Source organism: Calonectris borealis, chromosome 28 (genome assembly GCF_964195595.1).
Source record: "Calonectris borealis chromosome 28, bCalBor7.hap1.2, whole genome shotgun sequence".
In the NCBI taxonomy this organism is placed as follows: Eukaryota; Metazoa; Chordata; class Aves; order Procellariiformes; family Procellariidae; genus Calonectris; species Calonectris borealis.
The window spans coordinates 2,118,231-2,136,225 of NC_134339.1; the positions used below are offsets into that span (position 1 = coordinate 2,118,231).

At 50.3% G+C, this 17,995-nt stretch overlaps 2 protein-coding genes across 2 annotated transcripts in view; both read left to right on the plus strand.

Annotated features, from left to right (window-relative positions):
* LOC142093685 (uncharacterized) overlaps positions 1-5,895 on the plus strand; it is a 36,874-nt gene extending 30,979 nt beyond the window's left edge. Inside the window, exons 2-3 of the mRNA XM_075175079.1 lie at positions 178-1,035; positions 4,484-5,895. Of these exons, the coding sequence (XP_075031180.1) occupies positions 178-1,035; positions 4,484-4,608 (983 nt within the window). The 3' untranslated portion in view covers positions 4,609-5,895. The remainder of the gene's footprint in view (positions 1-177; positions 1,036-4,483) is intronic.
* Positions 5,896-8,347: 2,452 nt separating this feature from the next.
* Positions 8,348-16,789, plus strand: LOC142093686 (uncharacterized). The gene is made up of 3 exons (XM_075175080.1): positions 8,348-8,384; positions 11,072-11,929; positions 15,378-16,789. Exons 1-3 carry the CDS (start codon positions 8,348-8,350, stop codon positions 15,500-15,502), a joined length of 1,020 nt encoding a protein of 339 aa, XP_075031181.1. The 3' UTR covers positions 15,503-16,789.
* Positions 16,790-17,995: the final 1,206 nt, after the last annotated feature.

Below are 17,995 nucleotides of genomic sequence, written 5' to 3' on the forward strand. Positions count from 1 at the left end.
TGCTTTTGTATCTCGGGCTCTGGTTTATTTCCTCGGGCTCTGGTTTTGTTCATCGGGCCCTGGTATTCTTCTTCGGGCTCTGTCTTTTTTCCTCGGGGTCTGGTTGTGTTTCTTGGGCTCTGGTTTTGTTTCTCGGGCTCTGGTTTTGTTCCTTGGGCTCTGGTTTTGTTCGCTGAGTTCTGGTTTTGCTTCTCTTGCTGTGTTTTTTTTCTCGGGCTCTGGTTTTGTTCCTCGGGCTCTGGTTTTGTTCCTCGGACTCTGGTTTTGCTCCTCGGGCTGTGGTTTTGATCCTCAGGCTTTGTCTTTTTTCCTCGGGCTCTGGTTGTGTTTCTTGGACTCGGTTTTGTTTCTCGGGCTCTGTTTTTGTTCGTCGACTTCTGGTTTTGCTGGTCAGGCTGTGGTTTTTTTCTCGGGCTCTGGTTTTGTTCCTCGGGCTCTGGTTTTGTTTCGCGGGCCCTGGTTTTGTTCCTCGGGCCCTGGTTTTCCTCGTCGGGATCCGTTTTTTTTCCTTGGGCTCCGGTTTTGTTCCTCGGGCTTTGGTTTTGCTCCTCAGGGTGTGGTATTTTTCCTCACGTTCGGTCTGTTTTCCTGAGGCTCTGATTGTGTTCCTCGGACTCTGGTTTTGTTCGTCGAGCTCAGGTTTTGCTGCTCGGGCTGTGTTTTTTTTCTCAGGCTCTGGTTTTGTTCCTTGGGCACTGGTTTTTTTCTTCGGGCTCTGGTTTTGTTCCTTGGGCCCTGGATTTGTTCCTTGGGCTCTGGTTTTGTTCCTTAAGCTCTGGTGTCGTTCCTCGAGCCCTGGTTTTGTTCCTTGGGCTCTGGTTTTGCTCCTGAGTCTCTGGTTTTGTTCCTCGGGATCTGTTTTATTTCTCGGGCTCTCGTATTATACCTCGGCCTCTGGTTTTGTTCCGCGGGCTCTGGTTTTGCTCCTCGGGCCCTGGTTTTGTTCCTCAGGCTGTGGTTTTGCTGCTGGGACTCTAGTTCTATTCCTTGGGCTCTGTCATTGGTCCTTGGGCTCTGGTTCTTTTTCCTCGGGCTCTGGTTTTGTTCCTTGGGCTCTGGTTTTGGTCCTCAGGCTATTGTTTTTTTCCTGATGGTTTGGATGTCCTCCTGAGGGTCTGGTTTTGTTCCTCAGGCTCTGGTTTTTTTCTTCAGGCTCTGGTTTTGTTCCTCAGGCCCTGGTTTTGTTCCTCGGGCTCTGGTTTTCCTCGTCGGGCTCTGGTTTTGTTCCTTGGGCCCTGGTTTTCCTCGTCAGTCTCTGGTTTTATTCCTCGGGTTCTGTTTTTTTTCCTGGTGCTTCAGTTTTGCACCTGAGTCTCTGTTTTTTTTCCTCGGGCTCTGTTTTTTTTCCTCGCACTTTGGTTTTGTTCCTGGAGCTCTGGTTTTGTTCCTTGGGCTCTAGTTTTGCTGCTGGGGTTCTGGTTTTTTTCCTCGGGCTCTTGTTTTGTTCCTCAGGCTCTGGTTTTGTTCCTCGGGCCCTGTTTTGTTCCTCGGGCTCTGGTTTTGCTGCTGAGGCTCTGGTTTTGTTACTCAGGCTCTGTTTTTTTTCTCGGGCTCTGGTTTCGTCCACGGACTCTGGTTTTGTTCGTTGGGCCCTGCTTTTGTTCCTCAGGCTATGGTTTTGCTCCTGGGGCCCTGGTTTTTCTCCTTGGGCTTTGGTTTTGTTCCTTGGGCTCTGGTTTTGTTCCTTGGGCTCTGGTTTTGCTGCTGGGGCTCTGGTTTTGTTTCTCGGGCCCTCGTTTTATTCCTGGGGCTCTGGTTTTTTTCCTTGCGCTTTGGTTTTGTTCCCCGGCCTCTGGTTTTGTTCCTCAGGATCTGGTTTTGTACCTCGTGCCCTGGTTTTGTTCATCGGGCCCTGGTATTCTTCTTCGGGCTCTGGATTTCTTCCTCGGGCTCTGTTTTTTTTTCCTCGGGCTCTGGTTTTGTTCCTTGGGCTCTAGTTTTGCTGCTGGGGTACTGTTTTTTTTCCTCGGGCTCTGGTTTTGTTCCTCAGGCTCAGGTTTTGTTCCTCGGAACTGGTTTTGTTCCTCGGGCTCTAGTTTCATCCCTCGAGCTCTGGTTTTGTTCCTCGGGATCTGGTTTTGCTACTGGGGCTGTGGTTTTGTTCCTCGGGCCCTGGTTTTGTTCCTCAAGCTCTGTTTTTTTACTCAGGCTCTGGTTTTGTTTCTCGGGCCCTGGCTTTTTTCCTCGGGCCCTGGTTTTCCTCGTCGGGCTCTAGTTTTTTTCCTTGGGCCCTGTTTTTGTTCGTTGAGCTCTGGTTTTGCTGCTCAGGCTGTGTTTTTTTTCTCGGGCTCTAGTTTTGTTCCTTAGGCTGTTTTTTTTCCTAGTGGTTTGGATTTGCTCCTGAGGGTCTGGTTTTGTTCCTCGGGCCCTGGTTTTGTTCCTCGGGCTCTGGTTTTGCTCCTTGGGCTGTGGTTTTGATCGTCAGGCTCTGTCTTTTTTCCTCGGGCTCTGGTTGTGTTTCTTGGGCTCTGGTTTTTTTTCTCGGACTCTGTTTTTGTTCATCGAGCTCTGGTTTTGCTGGTCGTGCTGTGGTTTTTTTCTCGGGCTCTGGTTTTGTTCCTTGGTCTCTGGTTTTGTTCCTCAGGCTATGGTTTTTTTCCTGGTGGTTTGGATTTGCTTCTGAGGGTCTGGTTTTGTTCCTCGGGCTCTGGTTTTCCTTGTTGGGCTCTGTTTTTTTTCCTTGGGGTCTGCTTTTGTTCCTCGGGCTCTGGTTTTGCTCCTCAGGCTGTGTTTTTTTTCCTCAGGCTCTGTCTTTTTTCCTCAAGCTCTGATTGTGTTCCTCGGGCTCTGGTTTTGTTACTCGGACTCTGGTTTTGTTCGTCGAGCTCAGGTTTTGCTGCTCGGGCTGTGGTTTTTTTCTCGGGCTCTGGTTTTTTTCCTTGGGCTCTGGTTTTGTTCTACGGGCTCTGGTTTTGTTCCTTGGGCCCTGGTTTTGTTCCTTAGGCTCTGGTATTCTTCCTCGAGCTCTGGTTTTGTTCCTCGGGCTCTGGTTTTGCTGCTGGGGCTCTGGTTTTGTTCCTTGGGCTCTGGTTTTGTTCCTCGGGCCCTGGTTTTGTTCCTCGCGCTCTGTTTTTTTCCTCACGCTCTGGTTTTGTTCCTCGGGCCCTGGTTTTGTTCCTCGGGATCTGGTTGTGTACCTTGGGCTCTGGTTTTGTTCCTTAGGCTCTGTTTTTTTTCCTTGCGCTTTGGTTTTGTTCCTTGGGCTCTGGTTTTGTTCCTTGGGCCCTGGTATTATTCCTCAGGCCCTGGTATTATTCCTCAGGCTCTGGTTTTGTTCCTCGGGCCCTGGTTTTGTTCCTCGCGCCCTGGTTTTGTTCGTCGGGCCCTGGTTTTGTTCCTCGGGCTCTGGTTTTGTTCCTTGGGCTCTGGTTTTGTTCCTCAGGATCTGGTTTTGTACCTCGGGCTCTGTATCATTTCCTCGGGCTCTGGTGTTGTTCCTCGGGCCCTGGTTTTGTTCCTCTGGCTCTCGTTTTGTTCCTTGGACTCTAGTTTTGTTCCTCAGGCTATGTTTTTTTTCCTGGTGGTTTGGATTTGCTCCTGGGGGTCTGGTTTTGTTCCTCAGGCCCTGGTTTTGTTCCTCGGGCTCTGGCTTTGCTCCTCGGGCTGTGGTTTTGCTGCTGGGGCTGTGGTTTTGTTCCTCTGGCTCTCGTTTTGTTCCTTGGACTCTAGTTTTGTTCCTCAGGCTATGTTTTTTTTCCTGGTGGTTTGGATTTGCTCCTGGGGGTCTGGTTTTGTTCCTCAGGCCCTGGTTTTGTTCCTCGGGCTCTGGCTTTGCTCCTCGGGCTGTGGTTTTGATCCTCAGGCTCTGGTTTTGTTCCTCGGGCTCTGGTTTTGCTGCTGGGGCTGTGGTTTTGTTTCTCGGGCTCTGTTTTTTTTCCTGGGGCTCTGGTTATGTTTCTTGAACTCTGGTTTTGTTTCTCAGGCTCTGGTTTTGTTCCTTGGGCTCTGGTTTTGTTCCTCGGGCTCTGGTTTTGTTCCTCGGGCTCTGGTTTTGCTGCTGGGGCTGTGGTTTTGTTTCTCGGGCTCTGTTTTTTTTCCTGGGGCTCTGGTTATGTTTCTTGAACTCTGGTTTTGTTTCTCAGGCTCTGGTTTTGTTCCTCAGGCTCTGGTTTTCTTCCTCGGGCCCTGGTTTTGGACCTTGGACACTAGTTTCATCTCTCGAGCTCTGGTTTTGTACCTCGGGCTCTGGTTTTGTTCCTCAGGCTCTGTTTTTTTTCCTTGCGCTTTGGTTTTGTTCCTCGGCCTCTGGTTTTGTTCCTCCGGCTCTGGTATTATACCTCGGCCTCAGGTTTTATTCCTTGGGCCTTGGTTTTGTTCATCGGGCCCTGCTATTCTTCCTCGGTCTCTCAATTTTTACCTCGGTCTCTGTTTATTTTCCTCGGGCTCTTGTTTTGTTCTTCGGGCTTTGCATTTGTTCCTCGGGCTCTGGCATTTTTCCTCGGCCCTGGTTTTGTTCCTCGGGCCCTGGTTTTGTTCCTCGGGCTCTGGTTTTGCTCCTCAAGCCCTGGTTTTGTTCCTCGGGCTCTGCTTTTCTTCGTCGGGCTCTGGTTTTGCTCCTCAGGCCCTGGTTTTATTCCTCAGGCTGTGGTTTTGCTGCTGGGACTCTAGTTCTATTCCTTGGGCTCTGTCATTGGTCCTCGGGCTCTGGTTCTTTTTCCTCGGGCTCTGGTTTTGTTCCTTGGGCTCTGGTTTTGTTCCTCAGGCTATGGTTTTTTTCCTCTGGTTTGGGTGTCCTCCTGAGGGTCTGGTTTTGTTCCTCAAGCTCTGATTTTTTCCTTGGGCTCTGGTTGTGTTTCTTGGGCTCTGGTTTTGTTTCTCGGGCTCTGTTTTTGATCCTCGGGCTGTGGTTTTGCTGCTCGGGCTGTGGTTTTTTTCTCGGGCTCTGGTTTTGTTCCTCGGGCTCTGGTTTTGTTCCTCAGGCTATGTTTTTTTTCCTGGTGGTTTGGATTTGCTCCTGAGGGTCTGGTTTTGTTCCTCGGGCCCTGGTTTTGTTCCCCACCCTGGTTTTCCTCGTCGGGCTCTGGTTTTGTGTCTTCGGCTCTGGTTTTGTTCGTTGAGCTCTGGTTTTGCTGCTCGGGCTGTGGTTTTTTTCTCGGGCTCTGGTTTTGTTCCTCGGGCCCTGGTATTGTTCCTCGGGCTCTGGTTTTGCTCCTCGGGCTGTGGTTTTGATCCTCAGGCTCTGTCTTTTTTCCTCGGGCTCTGGTTGTGTTTCTTTGACTTTGTTTTTTTTTCTCGGGCTCTGTTTTTGTTCGTCGAGCTCTGGTTTTGCTGGTCAGGCTGTGGTTTTTTTCTCGGGCTCTGGTTTTGTTTCGCGGGCCCTGGTTTTGTTCCTTGGGCCCTGGTTTTCTTCGTCGGGATCTGTTTTTTTCCCTTGGTCTCTGTTTTATTCCTCGGGCTTTGGTTTTGCTCCTCAGGGTGTGGTATTTTTCCTCAGGTTTGGTCTTTTTTCCTGAGGCTCTGATTGTGTTCCTCGGGCTCTGGTTTTGTTCCTCGGACTCTGGTTTTGTTCGTCGAGCTCAGGTTTTGCTGCTCGGGCTGTGGTTTTTTTCTCAGGCTCTGGTTTTGTTCCTTGGGCACTGTTTTTTTTCTTCGGGCTCTGGTTTTGTTCCTTAGGCCCTGGTTTTGTTCCTCGGGCTCTGGTTTTGTTCCTCAGGCCCTGGTTTTGTTCCTCGGGCCCTGCTATTCTTCCACGGACTCTCGATTTTTACCTCGGGCTCTGTTTATTTTCCTCGGGCTCTTGTTTTGTTCCTCGGGCTCTGCATTTGTTCCTCGGGCTCTGGCATTTTTCCTTGGCCCTGGTTTTGTTCCTCGGGCTCTGGTTTTGCTCCTCGGGCCCTGGTTTTGTTCCTCGGGCTCTGTTTTTCTTCGTCGGGCTCTGGTTTTGCTACTCAGGCCCTGGTTTTGTTCCTCAGGCTGTGGTTTTCTCCGTCGGGCTCTGGTTTTGTTCCTTGGGCCCTGGTATTACTCGTCAGTCTCTGGTTTTGTTCCTCAGGTTCTGTTTTTTTTCCTGGTGCTTCGGTTTTGCTCCTGAGTCTCTGTTTTTTTTCCTCGGGCTATGGTTTTTTTCCTCGCACTTTGGTTTTGTTCCTTGGGCTCTGGTTTTGTTCCTTGGGCCCTGGTTTTGTTCCTTGAGCTCTGTTTTTTTACTCAGGCTCTGGTTTTGTTCTTCGGGCCCTGGCTTTTCTCCTCGGGCCCTGGTTTTCCTCGTCGGGCTCTGGTTTTTTTCCTTGGGCTCTGGTTTCGTTCTTCGGGCTCTGTTTTTTTTCCTCGGGCTCTGGTTTTGTTCCTTGGGCTCTAGTTTTGTTCCTCACGCTATGTTTTTTTTCCTAGTGGTTTGGATTTGCTCCTGGGGGTCTGGTTTTGTTCCTCGGGCCCTGGTTTTGTTCCTTGGGCTCTGGTTTTGCTCCTTGGGCTGTGGTTTTGATCGTCAGGCTCTGTCTTTTTTCCTCGGGCTCTGGTTGTGTTTCTTAGACTCTGGTTTTGTTTCTCGGGCTCTGTTTTTTTTCTCAGGCTCAGGTTTTTCTCCTGGGGCCCTGTTTTTTTTTCTCAGGATGTGGTTTTGTACCTCGGGCCCTGTTTTTTTCCCTCGGACTCTGGTTTTTTTCGTTGGGCTCTGCTTTTGTTCCTCAGGCTCTGGTTTTGCTCCTGGGGCCCTTGTTTTGTTCCTCGGGCTCTGGTTTTGCTCCTGGGGCTCTGGTTAGTTTCGCGGGCTCTGTTTTTTTTCCTGGAGCTCTAATTTTTTTCCTCGGGCCCTGGTTTTGTTCCTCGGCCTCTGGTTTTGTTCCTCAGGATCTGCTTTTGTATCTCGGGCTCTGGTTTATTTCCTCGGGCTCTGGTTTTGTTCCTCAGGCTCTGGTTTTGTTCCTCGGGCCCTGTTTTGTTCCTCGGGCTCTGGTTTTGCTGCTGAGGCTCTGGTTTTGTTCCTCGGGCTCTAGTATTCTTCCTCGGCCTCTGCTTTTGTTCCTCAGGCTCAGGTTTTCTTCCTCGGGCCCTGGTTTTGTTCCTTAGGCTCTAGTTTTGCTACTGGGGCTGTGGTTTTGTTCCTTGGGCTCTGGTTTTGTTCCTTGGGCCCTGGTTTTGTTCCTCGAGCTCTGTTTTTTTACTCAGGCTCTGGTTTTGTTCTTCGGGCCCTGGCTTTTTTCCTCGGGCCCTGGTTTTCCTCGTCGGGCTCTGGTTTTGTTCCTTGGCCTCTGGTTTTGTTCCTCAGGATCTGCTTTTGTATCTCGGGCTCTGGTTTATTTCCTCGGGCTCTGGTTTTGTTAATCGGGCCCTGGTATTCTTCTTCGGGCTCTGTCTTTTTTCCTCGGGGTCTGGTTGTGTTTCTTGGGCTCTGGTTTTGTTTCTCGGGCTCTGTTTTTGTTCATCGAGCTCAGGTTTTGCTGGTCGGGCTGTGGTTTTTTTCTCGGGCTCTGGTTTTGTTCCTTGGGCTCTGGTTTTGTTCGCCGAGTTCTGGTTTTGCTTCTCTTGCTGTGGTTTTTTTCTCGGGCTCTGGTTTTGTTCCTTGGGCTCTGGTTTTGTTCCTCGGGCTCTGGTTTTACTCCTCGGGCTGTGGTTTTGATCCTCAGGCTTTTTCTTTTTTCCTGTTGGCTCTGGTTGTGTTTCTTGGACTCGGTTTTGTTTCTCGGGCTCTGTTTTTGTTCGTCGACTTCTGGTTTTGCTGGTCAGGCTGTGTTTTTTTTCTCGGGCTCTGGTTTTGTTCCTCGGGCTCTGGTTTTGTTTCGCGGGCCCTGGTTTTGTTCCTCGGGCCCTGGTTTTCCTCGTCGGGATCCGTTTTTTTTCCTTGGGCTCTGGTTTTGTTCCTCGGGCTTTGGTTTTGCTCCTCAGGGTGTGGTATTTTTCCTCACGTTCGGTCTGTTTTCCTGAGGCTCTGATTGTGTTCCTCGGACTCTGGTTTTGTTCGTCGAGCTCAGGTTTTTTCTGCTCGGGCTGTGTTTTTTTTCTCAGGCTCTGGTTTTGTTCCTTGGGCACTGGTTTTTTTCTTCGGGCTCTGGTTTTGTTCCTTGGGCCCTGGATTTGTTCCTTGGGCTCTGGTTTTGTTCCTTAAGCTCTGGTTTTGTTCCTCGGGCCCTGGTTTTGTTCCTTGGGCTCTGGTTTTGCTCCTGAGTCTCTGGTTTTGTTCCTCGGGATCTGTTTTATTTCTCGGGCTCTCGTATTATACCTCGGCCTCTGGTTTTGTTCCTCAGGCTCTGGTTTTGCTCCTCGGGCTGTGGTTTTGTTCCTCAGGCTGTGGTTTTGCTGCTGGGACTCTAGTTCTATTCCTTGGGCTCTGTCATTGGTCCTCGGGCTCTGGTTCTTTTTCCTCGGGCTCTGGTTTTGTTCCTTGGGCTCTGGTTTTGTTCCTCAGGCTATGGTTTTTTTCCTCTGGTTTGGATGTCCTCCTGAGGGTCTGGTTTTGTTCCTCAAGCTCTGATTTTTTTCTTGGGCTCTGGTTTTGTTCCTCGGGCTCTGGTTTTGTTCCTCGGGCTCTGGTTTTGTTCCGCAAGCTATGTTTATTTTTCTGGTGGTTTGGATTTCCTCCTGAGGGTCTGGTTTTGTTCATCGGGCCCTGGTATTCTTCTTCGGGCTCTGGATTTTTTCCTCAGGCTCTGTCTTTTTTCCTTGGGCTCTGGTTGTGTTTCTCGGGCTCTGGTTTTGTTCCTCGGGCTCTGGTTTTGTTCCTCAGGCTATGTTTTTTTTCCTGGTGGTTTGGATTTGCTCCTGAGGGTCTGGTTTTGTTCCTCGGGCCCTGGTTTTGTTCCCCACCCTGGTTTTCCTCGTCGGGCTCTGGTTTTGTGTCTTCGGCTCTGGTTTTGTTCGTTGAGCTCTGGTTTTGCTGCTCGGGCTGTGGTTTTTTTCTCGGGCTCTGGTTTTGTTCCTCGGGCCCTGGTATTGTTCCTCGGGCTCTGGTTTTGCTCCTCGGGCTGTGGTTTTGATCCTCAGGCTCTGTCTTTTTTCCTCGGGCTCTGGTTGTGTTTCTTTGACTTTGTTTTTTTTTCTCGGGCTCTGTTTTTGTTCATCGAGCTCTGGTTTTGCTGGTCAGGCTGTGGTTTTTTTCTCGGGCTCTGGTTTTGTTCCTCGGGCTCTGGTTTTGTTTCGCGGGCCCTGGTTTTGTTCCTTGGGCCCTGGTTTTCTTCGTCGGGATCTGTTTTTTTCCCTTGGTCTCTGTTTTATTCCTCGGGCTTTGGTTTTGCTCCTCAGGGTGTGGTATTTTTCCTCAGGTTCGGTCTTTTTTCCTCGGGCTCTGATTGTGTTCCTCGGGCTCTGGTTTTGTTCCTTGGACTCTGGTTTTGTTCGTCGAGCTCAGGTTTTGCTGCTCGGGCTGTGGTTTTTTTCTCAGGCTCTGGTTTTGTTCCTTGGGCACTGTTTTTTTTCTTCGGGCTCTGGTTTTGTTCCTTAGGCCCTGGTTTTGTTCCTCGGGCCCTGGTTTTGTTCCTTGGGCTCTGGTTTTGCTGCTGAGTCTCTGGTTTAGTTCCTCGGGCTCTGTTTTATTTCTCGGGCCCTGGTTTCATTCCTCGCGCTCTGGTTTTGTTCCTCGGGCTCTGGTTTTGTTCCTCGAACTCTGTTTTTTTTCCTTGCGCTTTGGTTTTGTTCCTCGGCCTCTGGTTTTGTTCCACGGGCCCTGGTATTATTCCTCGGCCTCTGGTATTATACCTTGGCCTCTGGTTTTGTTCCTCAGGCCCTGGTTTTGTTCCTCGGGCCCTGCTATTCTTCCACGGACTCTCGATTTTTACCTCGGGCTCTGTTTATTTTCCTCGGGCTCTTGTTTTGTTCCTCGGGCTCTGCATTTGTTCCTCGGGCTCTGGCATTTTTCCTTGGCCCTGGTTTTGTTCCTCGGGCTCTGGTTTTGCTCCTCGGGCCCTGGTTTTGTTCCTCAGGCTGTGGTTTTCTCCGTCGGGCTCTGGTTTTGTTCCTTGGGCCCTGGTATTCCTCGTCAGTCTCTGGTTTTGTTCCTCGGGTTCTGTTTTTTTTCCTTGTGCTTCAGTTTTGCTCCTGAGTCTCTGGTTTTTTTCCTCGGGCTATGGTTTTTTTCCTTGCACTTTGGTTTTGTTCCTGGAGCTCTGGTTTTGTTCCTTGGGCTCTAGTTTTGCTGCTGGGGTTCTGTTTTTTTTCCTTGGGTTCTGGTTTTGTTCCTCAGGCTCTGGTTTTGTTCCTCGGGCCCTGTTTTGTTCCTCGGGCTCTGGTTTTGCTGCTGAGGCTCTGGTTTTGTTCCTTGGGCTCTGGTTTTGTTCCTTGGGCCCTGGTTTTGTTCCTTGAGCTCTGTTTTTTTACTCAGGCTCTGGTTTTGTTCTTCGGGCCCTGGCTTTTCTCCTCGGGCCCTGGTTTTCCTCGTCGGGCTCTGGTTTTTTTCCTTGGGCTCTGGTTTCGTTCTTCGGGCTCTGTTTTTTTTCCTCGGGCTCTGGTTTTGTTCCTTGGGCTCTAGTTTTGTTCCTCACGCTATGTTTTTTTTCCTAGTGGTTTGGATTTGCTCCTGGGGGTCTGGTTTTGTTCCTCGGGCCCTGGTTTTGTTCCTTGGGCTCTGGTTTTGCTCCTTGGGCTGTGGTTTTGATCGTCAGGCTCTGTCTTTTTTCCTCGGGCTCTGGTTGTGTTTCTTAGACTCTGGTTTTGTTTCTCGGGCTCTGGTTTTTTTCTCAGGCTCAGGTTTTTCTCCTGGGGCCCTGTTTTTTTTTCTCAGGATGTGGTTTTGTACCTCGGGCCCTGTTTTTTTCCCTCGGACTCTGGTTTTGTTCGTTGGGCTCTGCTTTTGTTCCTCAGGCTCTGGTTTTGCTCCTGGGGCCCTTGTTTTGTTCCTCGGGCTCTGGTTTTGCTCCTGGGGCTCTGGTTAGTTTCGCGGGCTCTGTTTTTTTTCCTGGAGCTCTAATTTTTTTCCTCGGGCCCTGGTTTTGTTCCTCGGCCTCTGGTTTTGTTCCTCAGGATCTGCTTTTGTATCTCGGGCTCTGGTTTATTTCCTCGGGCTCTGGTTTTGTTCATCGGGCCCTGGTATTCTTCTTCGGGCTCTGTCTTTTTTCCTCGGGGTCTGGTTGTGTTTCTTGGGCTCTGGTTTTGTTTCTCGGGCTCTGGTTTTGTTCCTTGGGCTCTGGTTTTGTTCGCTGAGTTCTGGTTTTGCTTCTCTTGCTGTGTTTTTTTTCTCGGGCTCTGGTTTTGTTCCTCGGGCTCTGGTTTTGTTCCTCGGACTCTGGTTTTGCTCCTCGGGCTGTGGTTTTGATCCTCAGGCTTTGTCTTTTTTCCTCGGGCTCTGGTTGTGTTTCTTGGACTCGGTTTTGTTTCTCGGGCTCTGTTTTTGTTCGTCGACTTCTGGTTTTGCTGGTCAGGCTGTGGTTTTTTTCTCGGGCTCTGGTTTTGTTCCTCGGGCTCTGGTTTTGTTTCGCGGGCCCTGGTTTTGTTCCTCGGGCCCTGGTTTTCCTCGTCGGGATCCGTTTTTTTTCCTTGGGCTCCGGTTTTGTTCCTCGGGCTTTGGTTTTGCTCCTCAGGGTGTGGTATTTTTCCTCACGTTCGGTCTGTTTTCCTGAGGCTCTGATTGTGTTCCTCGGACTCTGGTTTTGTTCGTCGAGCTCAGGTTTTGCTGCTCGGGCTGTGTTTTTTTTCTCAGGCTCTGGTTTTGTTCCTTGGGCACTGGTTTTTTTCTTCGGGCTCTGGTTTTGTTCCTTGGGCCCTGGATTTGTTCCTTGGGCTCTGGTTTTGTTCCTTAAGCTCTGGTGTCGTTCCTCGAGCCCTGGTTTTGTTCCTTGGGCTCTGGTTTTGCTCCTGAGTCTCTGGTTTTGTTCCTCGGGATCTGTTTTATTTCTCGGGCTCTCGTATTATACCTCGGCCTCTGGTTTTGTTCCGCGGGCTCTGGTTTTGCTCCTCGGGCCCTGGTTTTGTTCCTCAGGCTGTGGTTTTGCTGCTGGGACTCTAGTTCTATTCCTTGGGCTCTGTCATTGGTCCTTGGGCTCTGGTTCTTTTTCCTCGGGCTCTGGTTTTGTTCCTTGGGCTCTGGTTTTGGTCCTCAGGCTATTGTTTTTTTCCTGATGGTTTGGATGTCCTCCTGAGGGTCTGGTTTTGTTCCTCAGGCTCTGGTTTTTTTCTTCAGGCTCTGGTTTTGTTCCTCAGGCCCTGGTTTTGTTCCTCGGGCTCTGGTTTTCCTCGTCGGGCTCTGGTTTTGTTCCTTGGGCCCTGGTTTTCCTCGTCAGTCTCTGGTTTTATTCCTCGGGTTCTGTTTTTTTTCCTGGTGCTTCAGTTTTGCACCTGAGTCTCTGTTTTTTTTCCTCGGGCTCTGTTTTTTTTCCTCGCACTTTGGTTTTGTTCCTGGAGCTCTGGTTTTGTTCCTTGGGCTCTAGTTTTGCTGCTGGGGTTCTGGTTTTTTTCCTCGGGCTCTTGTTTTGTTCCTCAGGCTCTGGTTTTGTTCCTCGGGCCCTGTTTTGTTCCTCGGGCTCTGGTTTTGCTGCTGAGGCTCTGGTTTTGTTACTCAGGCTCTGTTTTTTTTCTCGGGCTCTGGTTTCGTCCACGGACTCTGGTTTTGTTCGTTGGGCCCTGCTTTTGTTCCTCAGGCTATGGTTTTGCTCCTGGGGCCCTGGTTTTTCTCCTTGGGCTTTGGTTTTGTTCCTTGGGCTCTGGTTTTGTTCCTTGGGCTCTGGTTTTGCTGCTGGGGCTCTGGTTTTGTTTCTCGGGCCCTCGTTTTATTCCTGGGGCTCTGGTTTTTTTCCTTGCGCTTTGGTTTTGTTCCCCGGCCTCTGGTTTTGTTCCTCAGGATCTGGTTTTGTACCTCGTGCCCTGGTTTTGTTCATCGGGCCCTGGTATTCTTCTTCGGGCTCTGGATTTCTTCCTCGGGCTCTGTTTTTTTTTCCTCGGGCTCTGGTTTTGTTCCTTGGGCTCTAGTTTTGCTGCTGGGGTACTGTTTTTTTTCCTCGGGCTCTGGTTTTGTTCCTCAGGCTCAGGTTTTGTTCCTCGGAACTGGTTTTGTTCCTCGGGCTCTAGTTTCATCCCTCGAGCTCTGGTTTTGTTCCTCGGGATCTGGTTTTGCTACTGGGGCTGTGGTTTTGTTCCTCGGGCCCTGGTTTTGTTCCTCAAGCTCTGTTTTTTTACTCAGGCTCTGGTTTTGTTTCTCGGGCCCTGGCTTTTTTCCTCGGGCCCTGGTTTTCCTCGTCGGGCTCTAGTTTTTTTCCTTGGGCCCTGTTTTTGTTCGTTGAGCTCTGGTTTTGCTGCTCAGGCTGTGTTTTTTTTCTCGGGCTCTAGTTTTGTTCCTTAGGCTGTTTTTTTTCCTAGTGGTTTGGATTTGCTCCTGAGGGTCTGGTTTTGTTCCTCGGGCCCTGGTTTTGTTCCTCGGGCTCTGGTTTTGCTCCTTGGGCTGTGGTTTTGATCGTCAGGCTCTGTCTTTTTTCCTCGGGCTCTGGTTGTGTTTCTTGGGCTCTGGTTTTTTTTCTCGGACTCTGTTTTTGTTCATCGAGCTCTGGTTTTGCTGGTCGTGCTGTGGTTTTTTTCTCGGGCTCTGGTTTTGTTCCTTGGTCTCTGGTTTTGTTCCTCAGGCTATGGTTTTTTTCCTGGTGGTTTGGATTTGCTTCTGAGGGTCTGGTTTTGTTCCTCGGGCTCTGGTTTTCCTTGTTGGGCTCTGTTTTTTTTCCTTGGGGTCTGCTTTTGTTCCTCGGGCTCTGGTTTTGCTCCTCAGGCTGTGTTTTTTTTCCTCAGGCTCTGTCTTTTTTCCTCAAGCTCTGATTGTGTTCCTCGGGCTCTGGTTTTGTTACTCGGACTCTGGTTTTGTTCGTCGAGCTCAGGTTTTGCTGCTCGGGCTGTGGTTTTTTTCTCGGGCTCTGGTTTTTTTCCTTGGGCTCTGGTTTTGTTCTACGGGCTCTGGTTTTGTTCCTTGGGCCCTGGTTTTGTTCCTTAGGCTCTGGTATTCTTCCTCGAGCTCTGGTTTTGTTCCTCGGGCTCTGGTTTTGCTGCTGGGGCTCTGGTTTTGTTCCTTGGGCTCTGGTTTTGTTCCTCGGGCCCTGGTTTTGTTCCTCGCGCTCTGTTTTTTTCCTCACGCTCTGGTTTTGTTCCTCGGGCCCTGGTTTTGTTCCTCGGGATCTGGTTGTGTACCTTGGGCTCTGGTTTTGTTCCTTAGGCTCTGTTTTTTTTCCTTGCGCTTTGGTTTTGTTCCTTGGGCTCTGGTTTTGTTCCTTGGGCCCTGGTATTATTCCTCAGGCCCTGGTATTATTCCTCAGGCTCTGGTTTTGTTCCTCGGGCCCTGGTTTTGTTCCTCGCGCCCTGGTTTTGTTCGTCGGGCCCTGGTTTTGTTCCTCGGGCTCTGGTTTTGTTCCTTGGGCTCTGGTTTTGTTCCTCAGGATCTGGTTTTGTACCTCGGGCTCTGTATCATTTCCTCGGGCTCTGGTGTTGTTCCTCGGGCCCTGGTTTTGTTCCTCTGGCTCTCGTTTTGTTCCTTGGACTCTAGTTTTGTTCCTCAGGCTATGTTTTTTTTCCTGGTGGTTTGGATTTGCTCCTGGGGGTCTGGTTTTGTTCCTCAGGCCCTGGTTTTGTTCCTCGGGCTCTGGCTTTGCTCCTCGGGCTGTGGTTTTGCTGCTGGGGCTGTGGTTTTGTTCCTCTGGCTCTCGTTTTGTTCCTTGGACTCTAGTTTTGTTCCTCAGGCTATGTTTTTTTTCCTGGTGGTTTGGATTTGCTCCTGGGGGTCTGGTTTTGTTCCTCAGGCCCTGGTTTTGTTCCTCGGGCTCTGGCTTTGCTCCTCGGGCTGTGGTTTTGATCCTCAGGCTCTGGTTTTGTTCCTCGGGCTCTGGTTTTGCTGCTGGGGCTGTGGTTTTGTTTCTCGGGCTCTGTTTTTTTTCCTGGGGCTCTGGTTATGTTTCTTGAACTCTGGTTTTGTTTCTCAGGCTCTGGTTTTGTTCCTTGGGCTCTGGTTTTGTTCCTCGGGCTCTGGTTTTGTTCCTCGGGCTCTGGTTTTGCTGCTGGGGCTGTGGTTTTGTTTCTCGGGCTCTGTTTTTTTTCCTGGGGCTCTGGTTATGTTTCTTGAACTCTGGTTTTGTTTCTCAGGCTCTGGTTTTGTTCCTCAGGCTCTGGTTTTCTTCCTCGGGCCCTGGTTTTGGACCTTGGACACTAGTTTCATCTCTCGAGCTCTGGTTTTGTACCTCGGGCTCTGGTTTTGTTCCTCAGGCTCTGTTTTTTTTCCTTGCGCTTTGGTTTTGTTCCTCGGCCTCTGGTTTTGTTCCTCCGGCTCTGGTATTATACCTCGGCCTCAGGTTTTATTCCTTGGGCCTTGGTTTTGTTCATCGGGCCCTGCTATTCTTCCTCGGTCTCTCAATTTTTACCTCGGTCTCTGTTTATTTTCCTCGGGCTCTTGTTTTGTTCTTCGGGCTTTGCATTTGTTCCTCGGGCTCTGGCATTTTTCCTCGGCCCTGGTTTTGTTCCTCGGGCCCTGGTTTTGTTCCTCGGGCTCTGGTTTTGCTCCTCAAGCCCTGGTTTTGTTCCTCGGGCTCTGCTTTTCTTCGTCGGGCTCTGGTTTTGCTCCTCAGGCCCTGGTTTTATTCCTCAGGCTGTGGTTTTGCTGCTGGGACTCTAGTTCTATTCCTTGGGCTCTGTCATTGGTCCTCGGGCTCTGGTTCTTTTTCCTCGGGCTCTGGTTTTGTTCCTTGGGCTCTGGTTTTGTTCCTCAGGCTATGGTTTTTTTCCTCTGGTTTGGGTGTCCTCCTGAGGGTCTGGTTTTGTTCCTCAAGCTCTGATTTTTTCCTTGGGCTCTGGTTGTGTTTCTTGGGCTCTGGTTTTGTTTCTCGGGCTCTGTTTTTGATCCTCGGGCTGTGGTTTTGCTGCTCGGGCTGTGGTTTTTTTCTCGGGCTCTGGTTTTGTTCCTCGGGCTCTGGTTTTGTTCCTCAGGCTATGTTTTTTTTCCTGGTGGTTTGGATTTGCTCCTGAGGGTCTGGTTTTGTTCCTCGGGCCCTGGTTTTGTTCCCCACCCTGGTTTTCCTCGTCGGGCTCTGGTTTTGTGTCTTCGGCTCTGGTTTTGTTCGTTGAGCTCTGGTTTTGCTGCTCGGGCTGTGGTTTTTTTCTCGGGCTCTGGTTTTGTTCCTCGGGCCCTGGTATTGTTCCTCGGGCTCTGGTTTTGCTCCTCGGGCTGTGGTTTTGATCCTCAGGCTCTGTCTTTTTTCCTCGGGCTCTGGTTGTGTTTCTTTGACTTTGTTTTTTTTTCTCGGGCTCTGTTTTTGTTCGTCGAGCTCTGGTTTTGCTGGTCAGGCTGTGGTTTTTTTCTCGGGCTCTGGTTTTGTTTCGCGGGCCCTGGTTTTGTTCCTTGGGCCCTGGTTTTCTTCGTCGGGATCTGTTTTTTTCCCTTGGTCTCTGTTTTATTCCTCGGGCTTTGGTTTTGCTCCTCAGGGTGTGGTATTTTTCCTCAGGTTTGGTCTTTTTTCCTGAGGCTCTGATTGTGTTCCTCGGGCTCTGGTTTTGTTCCTCGGACTCTGGTTTTGTTCGTCGAGCTCAGGTTTTGCTGCTCGGGCTGTGGTTTTTTTCTCAGGCTCTGGTTTTGTTCCTTGGGCACTGTTTTTTTTCTTCGGGCTCTGGTTTTGTTCCTTAGGCCCTGGTTTTGTTCCTCGGGCTCTGGTTTTGTTCCTCAGGCCCTGGTTTTGTTCCTCGGGCCCTGCTATTCTTCCACGGACTCTCGATTTTTACCTCGGGCTCTGTTTATTTTCCTCGGGCTCTTGTTTTGTTCCTCGGGCTCTGCATTTGTTCCTCGGGCTCTGGCATTTTTCCTTGGCCCTGGTTTTGTTCCTCGGGCTCTGGTTTTGCTCCTCGGGCCCTGGTTTTGTTCCTCGGGCTCTGTTTTTCTTCGTCGGGCTCTGGTTTTGCTACTCAGGCCCTGGTTTTGTTCCTCAGGCTGTGGTTTTCTCCGTCGGGCTCTGGTTTTGTTCCTTGGGCCCTGGTATTACTCGTCAGTCTCTGGTTTTGTTCCTCAGGTTCTGTTTTTTTTCCTGGTGCTTCGGTTTTGCTCCTGAGTCTCTGTTTTTTTTCCTCGGGCTATGGTTTTTTTCCTCGCACTTTGGTTTTGTTCCTTGGGCTCTGGTTTTGTTCCTTGGGCCCTGGTTTTGTTCCTTGAGCTCTGTTTTTTTACTCAGGCTCTGGTTTTGTTCTTCGGGCCCTGGCTTTTCTCCTCGGGCCCTGGTTTTCCTCGTCGGGCTCTGGTTTTTTTCCTTGGGCTCTGGTTTCGTTCTTCGGGCTCTGTTTTTTTTCCTCGGGCTCTGGTTTTGTTCCTTGGGCTCTAGTTTTGTTCCTCACGCTATGTTTTTTTTCCTAGTGGTTTGGATTTGCTCCTGGGGGTCTGGTTTTGTTCCTCGGGCCCTGGTTTTGTTCCTTGGGCTCTGGTTTTGCTCCTTGGGCTGTGGTTTTGATCGTCAGGCTCTGTCTTTTTTCCTCGGGCTCTGGTTGTGTTTCTTAGACTCTGGTTTTGTTTCTCGGGCTCTGGTTTTTTTCTCAGGCTCAGGTTTTTCTCCTGGGGCCCTGTTTTTTTTTCTCAGGATGTGGTTTTGTACCTCGGGCCCTGTTTTTTTCCCTCGGACTCTGGTTTTGTTCGTTGGGCTCTGCTTTTGTTCCTCAGGCTCTGGTTTTGCTCCTGGGGCCCTTGTTTTGTTCCTCGGGCTCTGGTTTTGCTCCTGGGGCTCTGGTTAGTTTCGCGGGCTCTGTTTTTTTTCCTGGAGCTCTAATTTTTTTCCTCGGGCCCTGGTTTTGTTCCTCGGCCTCTGGTTTTGTTCCTCAGGATCTGCTTTTGTATCTCGGGCTCTGGTTTATTTCCTCGGGCTCTGGTTTTGTTCCTCAGGCTCTGGTTTTGTTCCTCGGGCCCTGTTTTGTTCCTCGGGCTCTGGTTTTGCTGCTGAGGCTCTGGTTTTGTTCCTCGGGCTCTAGTATTCTTCCTCGGCCTCTGCTTTTGTTCCTCAGGCTCAGGTTTTCTTCCTCGGGCCCTGGTTTTGTTCCTTAGGCTCTAGTTTTGCTACTGGGGCTGTGGTTTTGTTCCTTGGGCTCTGGTTTTGTTCCTTGGGCCCTGGTTTTGTTCCTCGAGCTCTGTTTTTTT

Excerpts from the sequence above, each read along its gene's own strand:
- LOC142093686 (XM_075175080.1), top strand. The coding sequence starts at position 8,348 with ATGGTTTTTTTCCTCTGGTTTGGATGTCCTCCTGAGG. Across the intron at positions 8,385-11,071 it reads GTTTGGATGTCCTCCTGAGG|TTCTGGTTTTGCTTCTCTTG; the intron begins GTCTGGTTTTGT and ends TTGTTCGCTGAG. Across the intron at positions 11,930-15,377 it reads TGGTTCTTTTTCCTCGGGCT|TCTGGTTTTGCTCCTCAAGC; the intron begins CTGGTTTTGTTC and ends TGTTCCTCGGGC.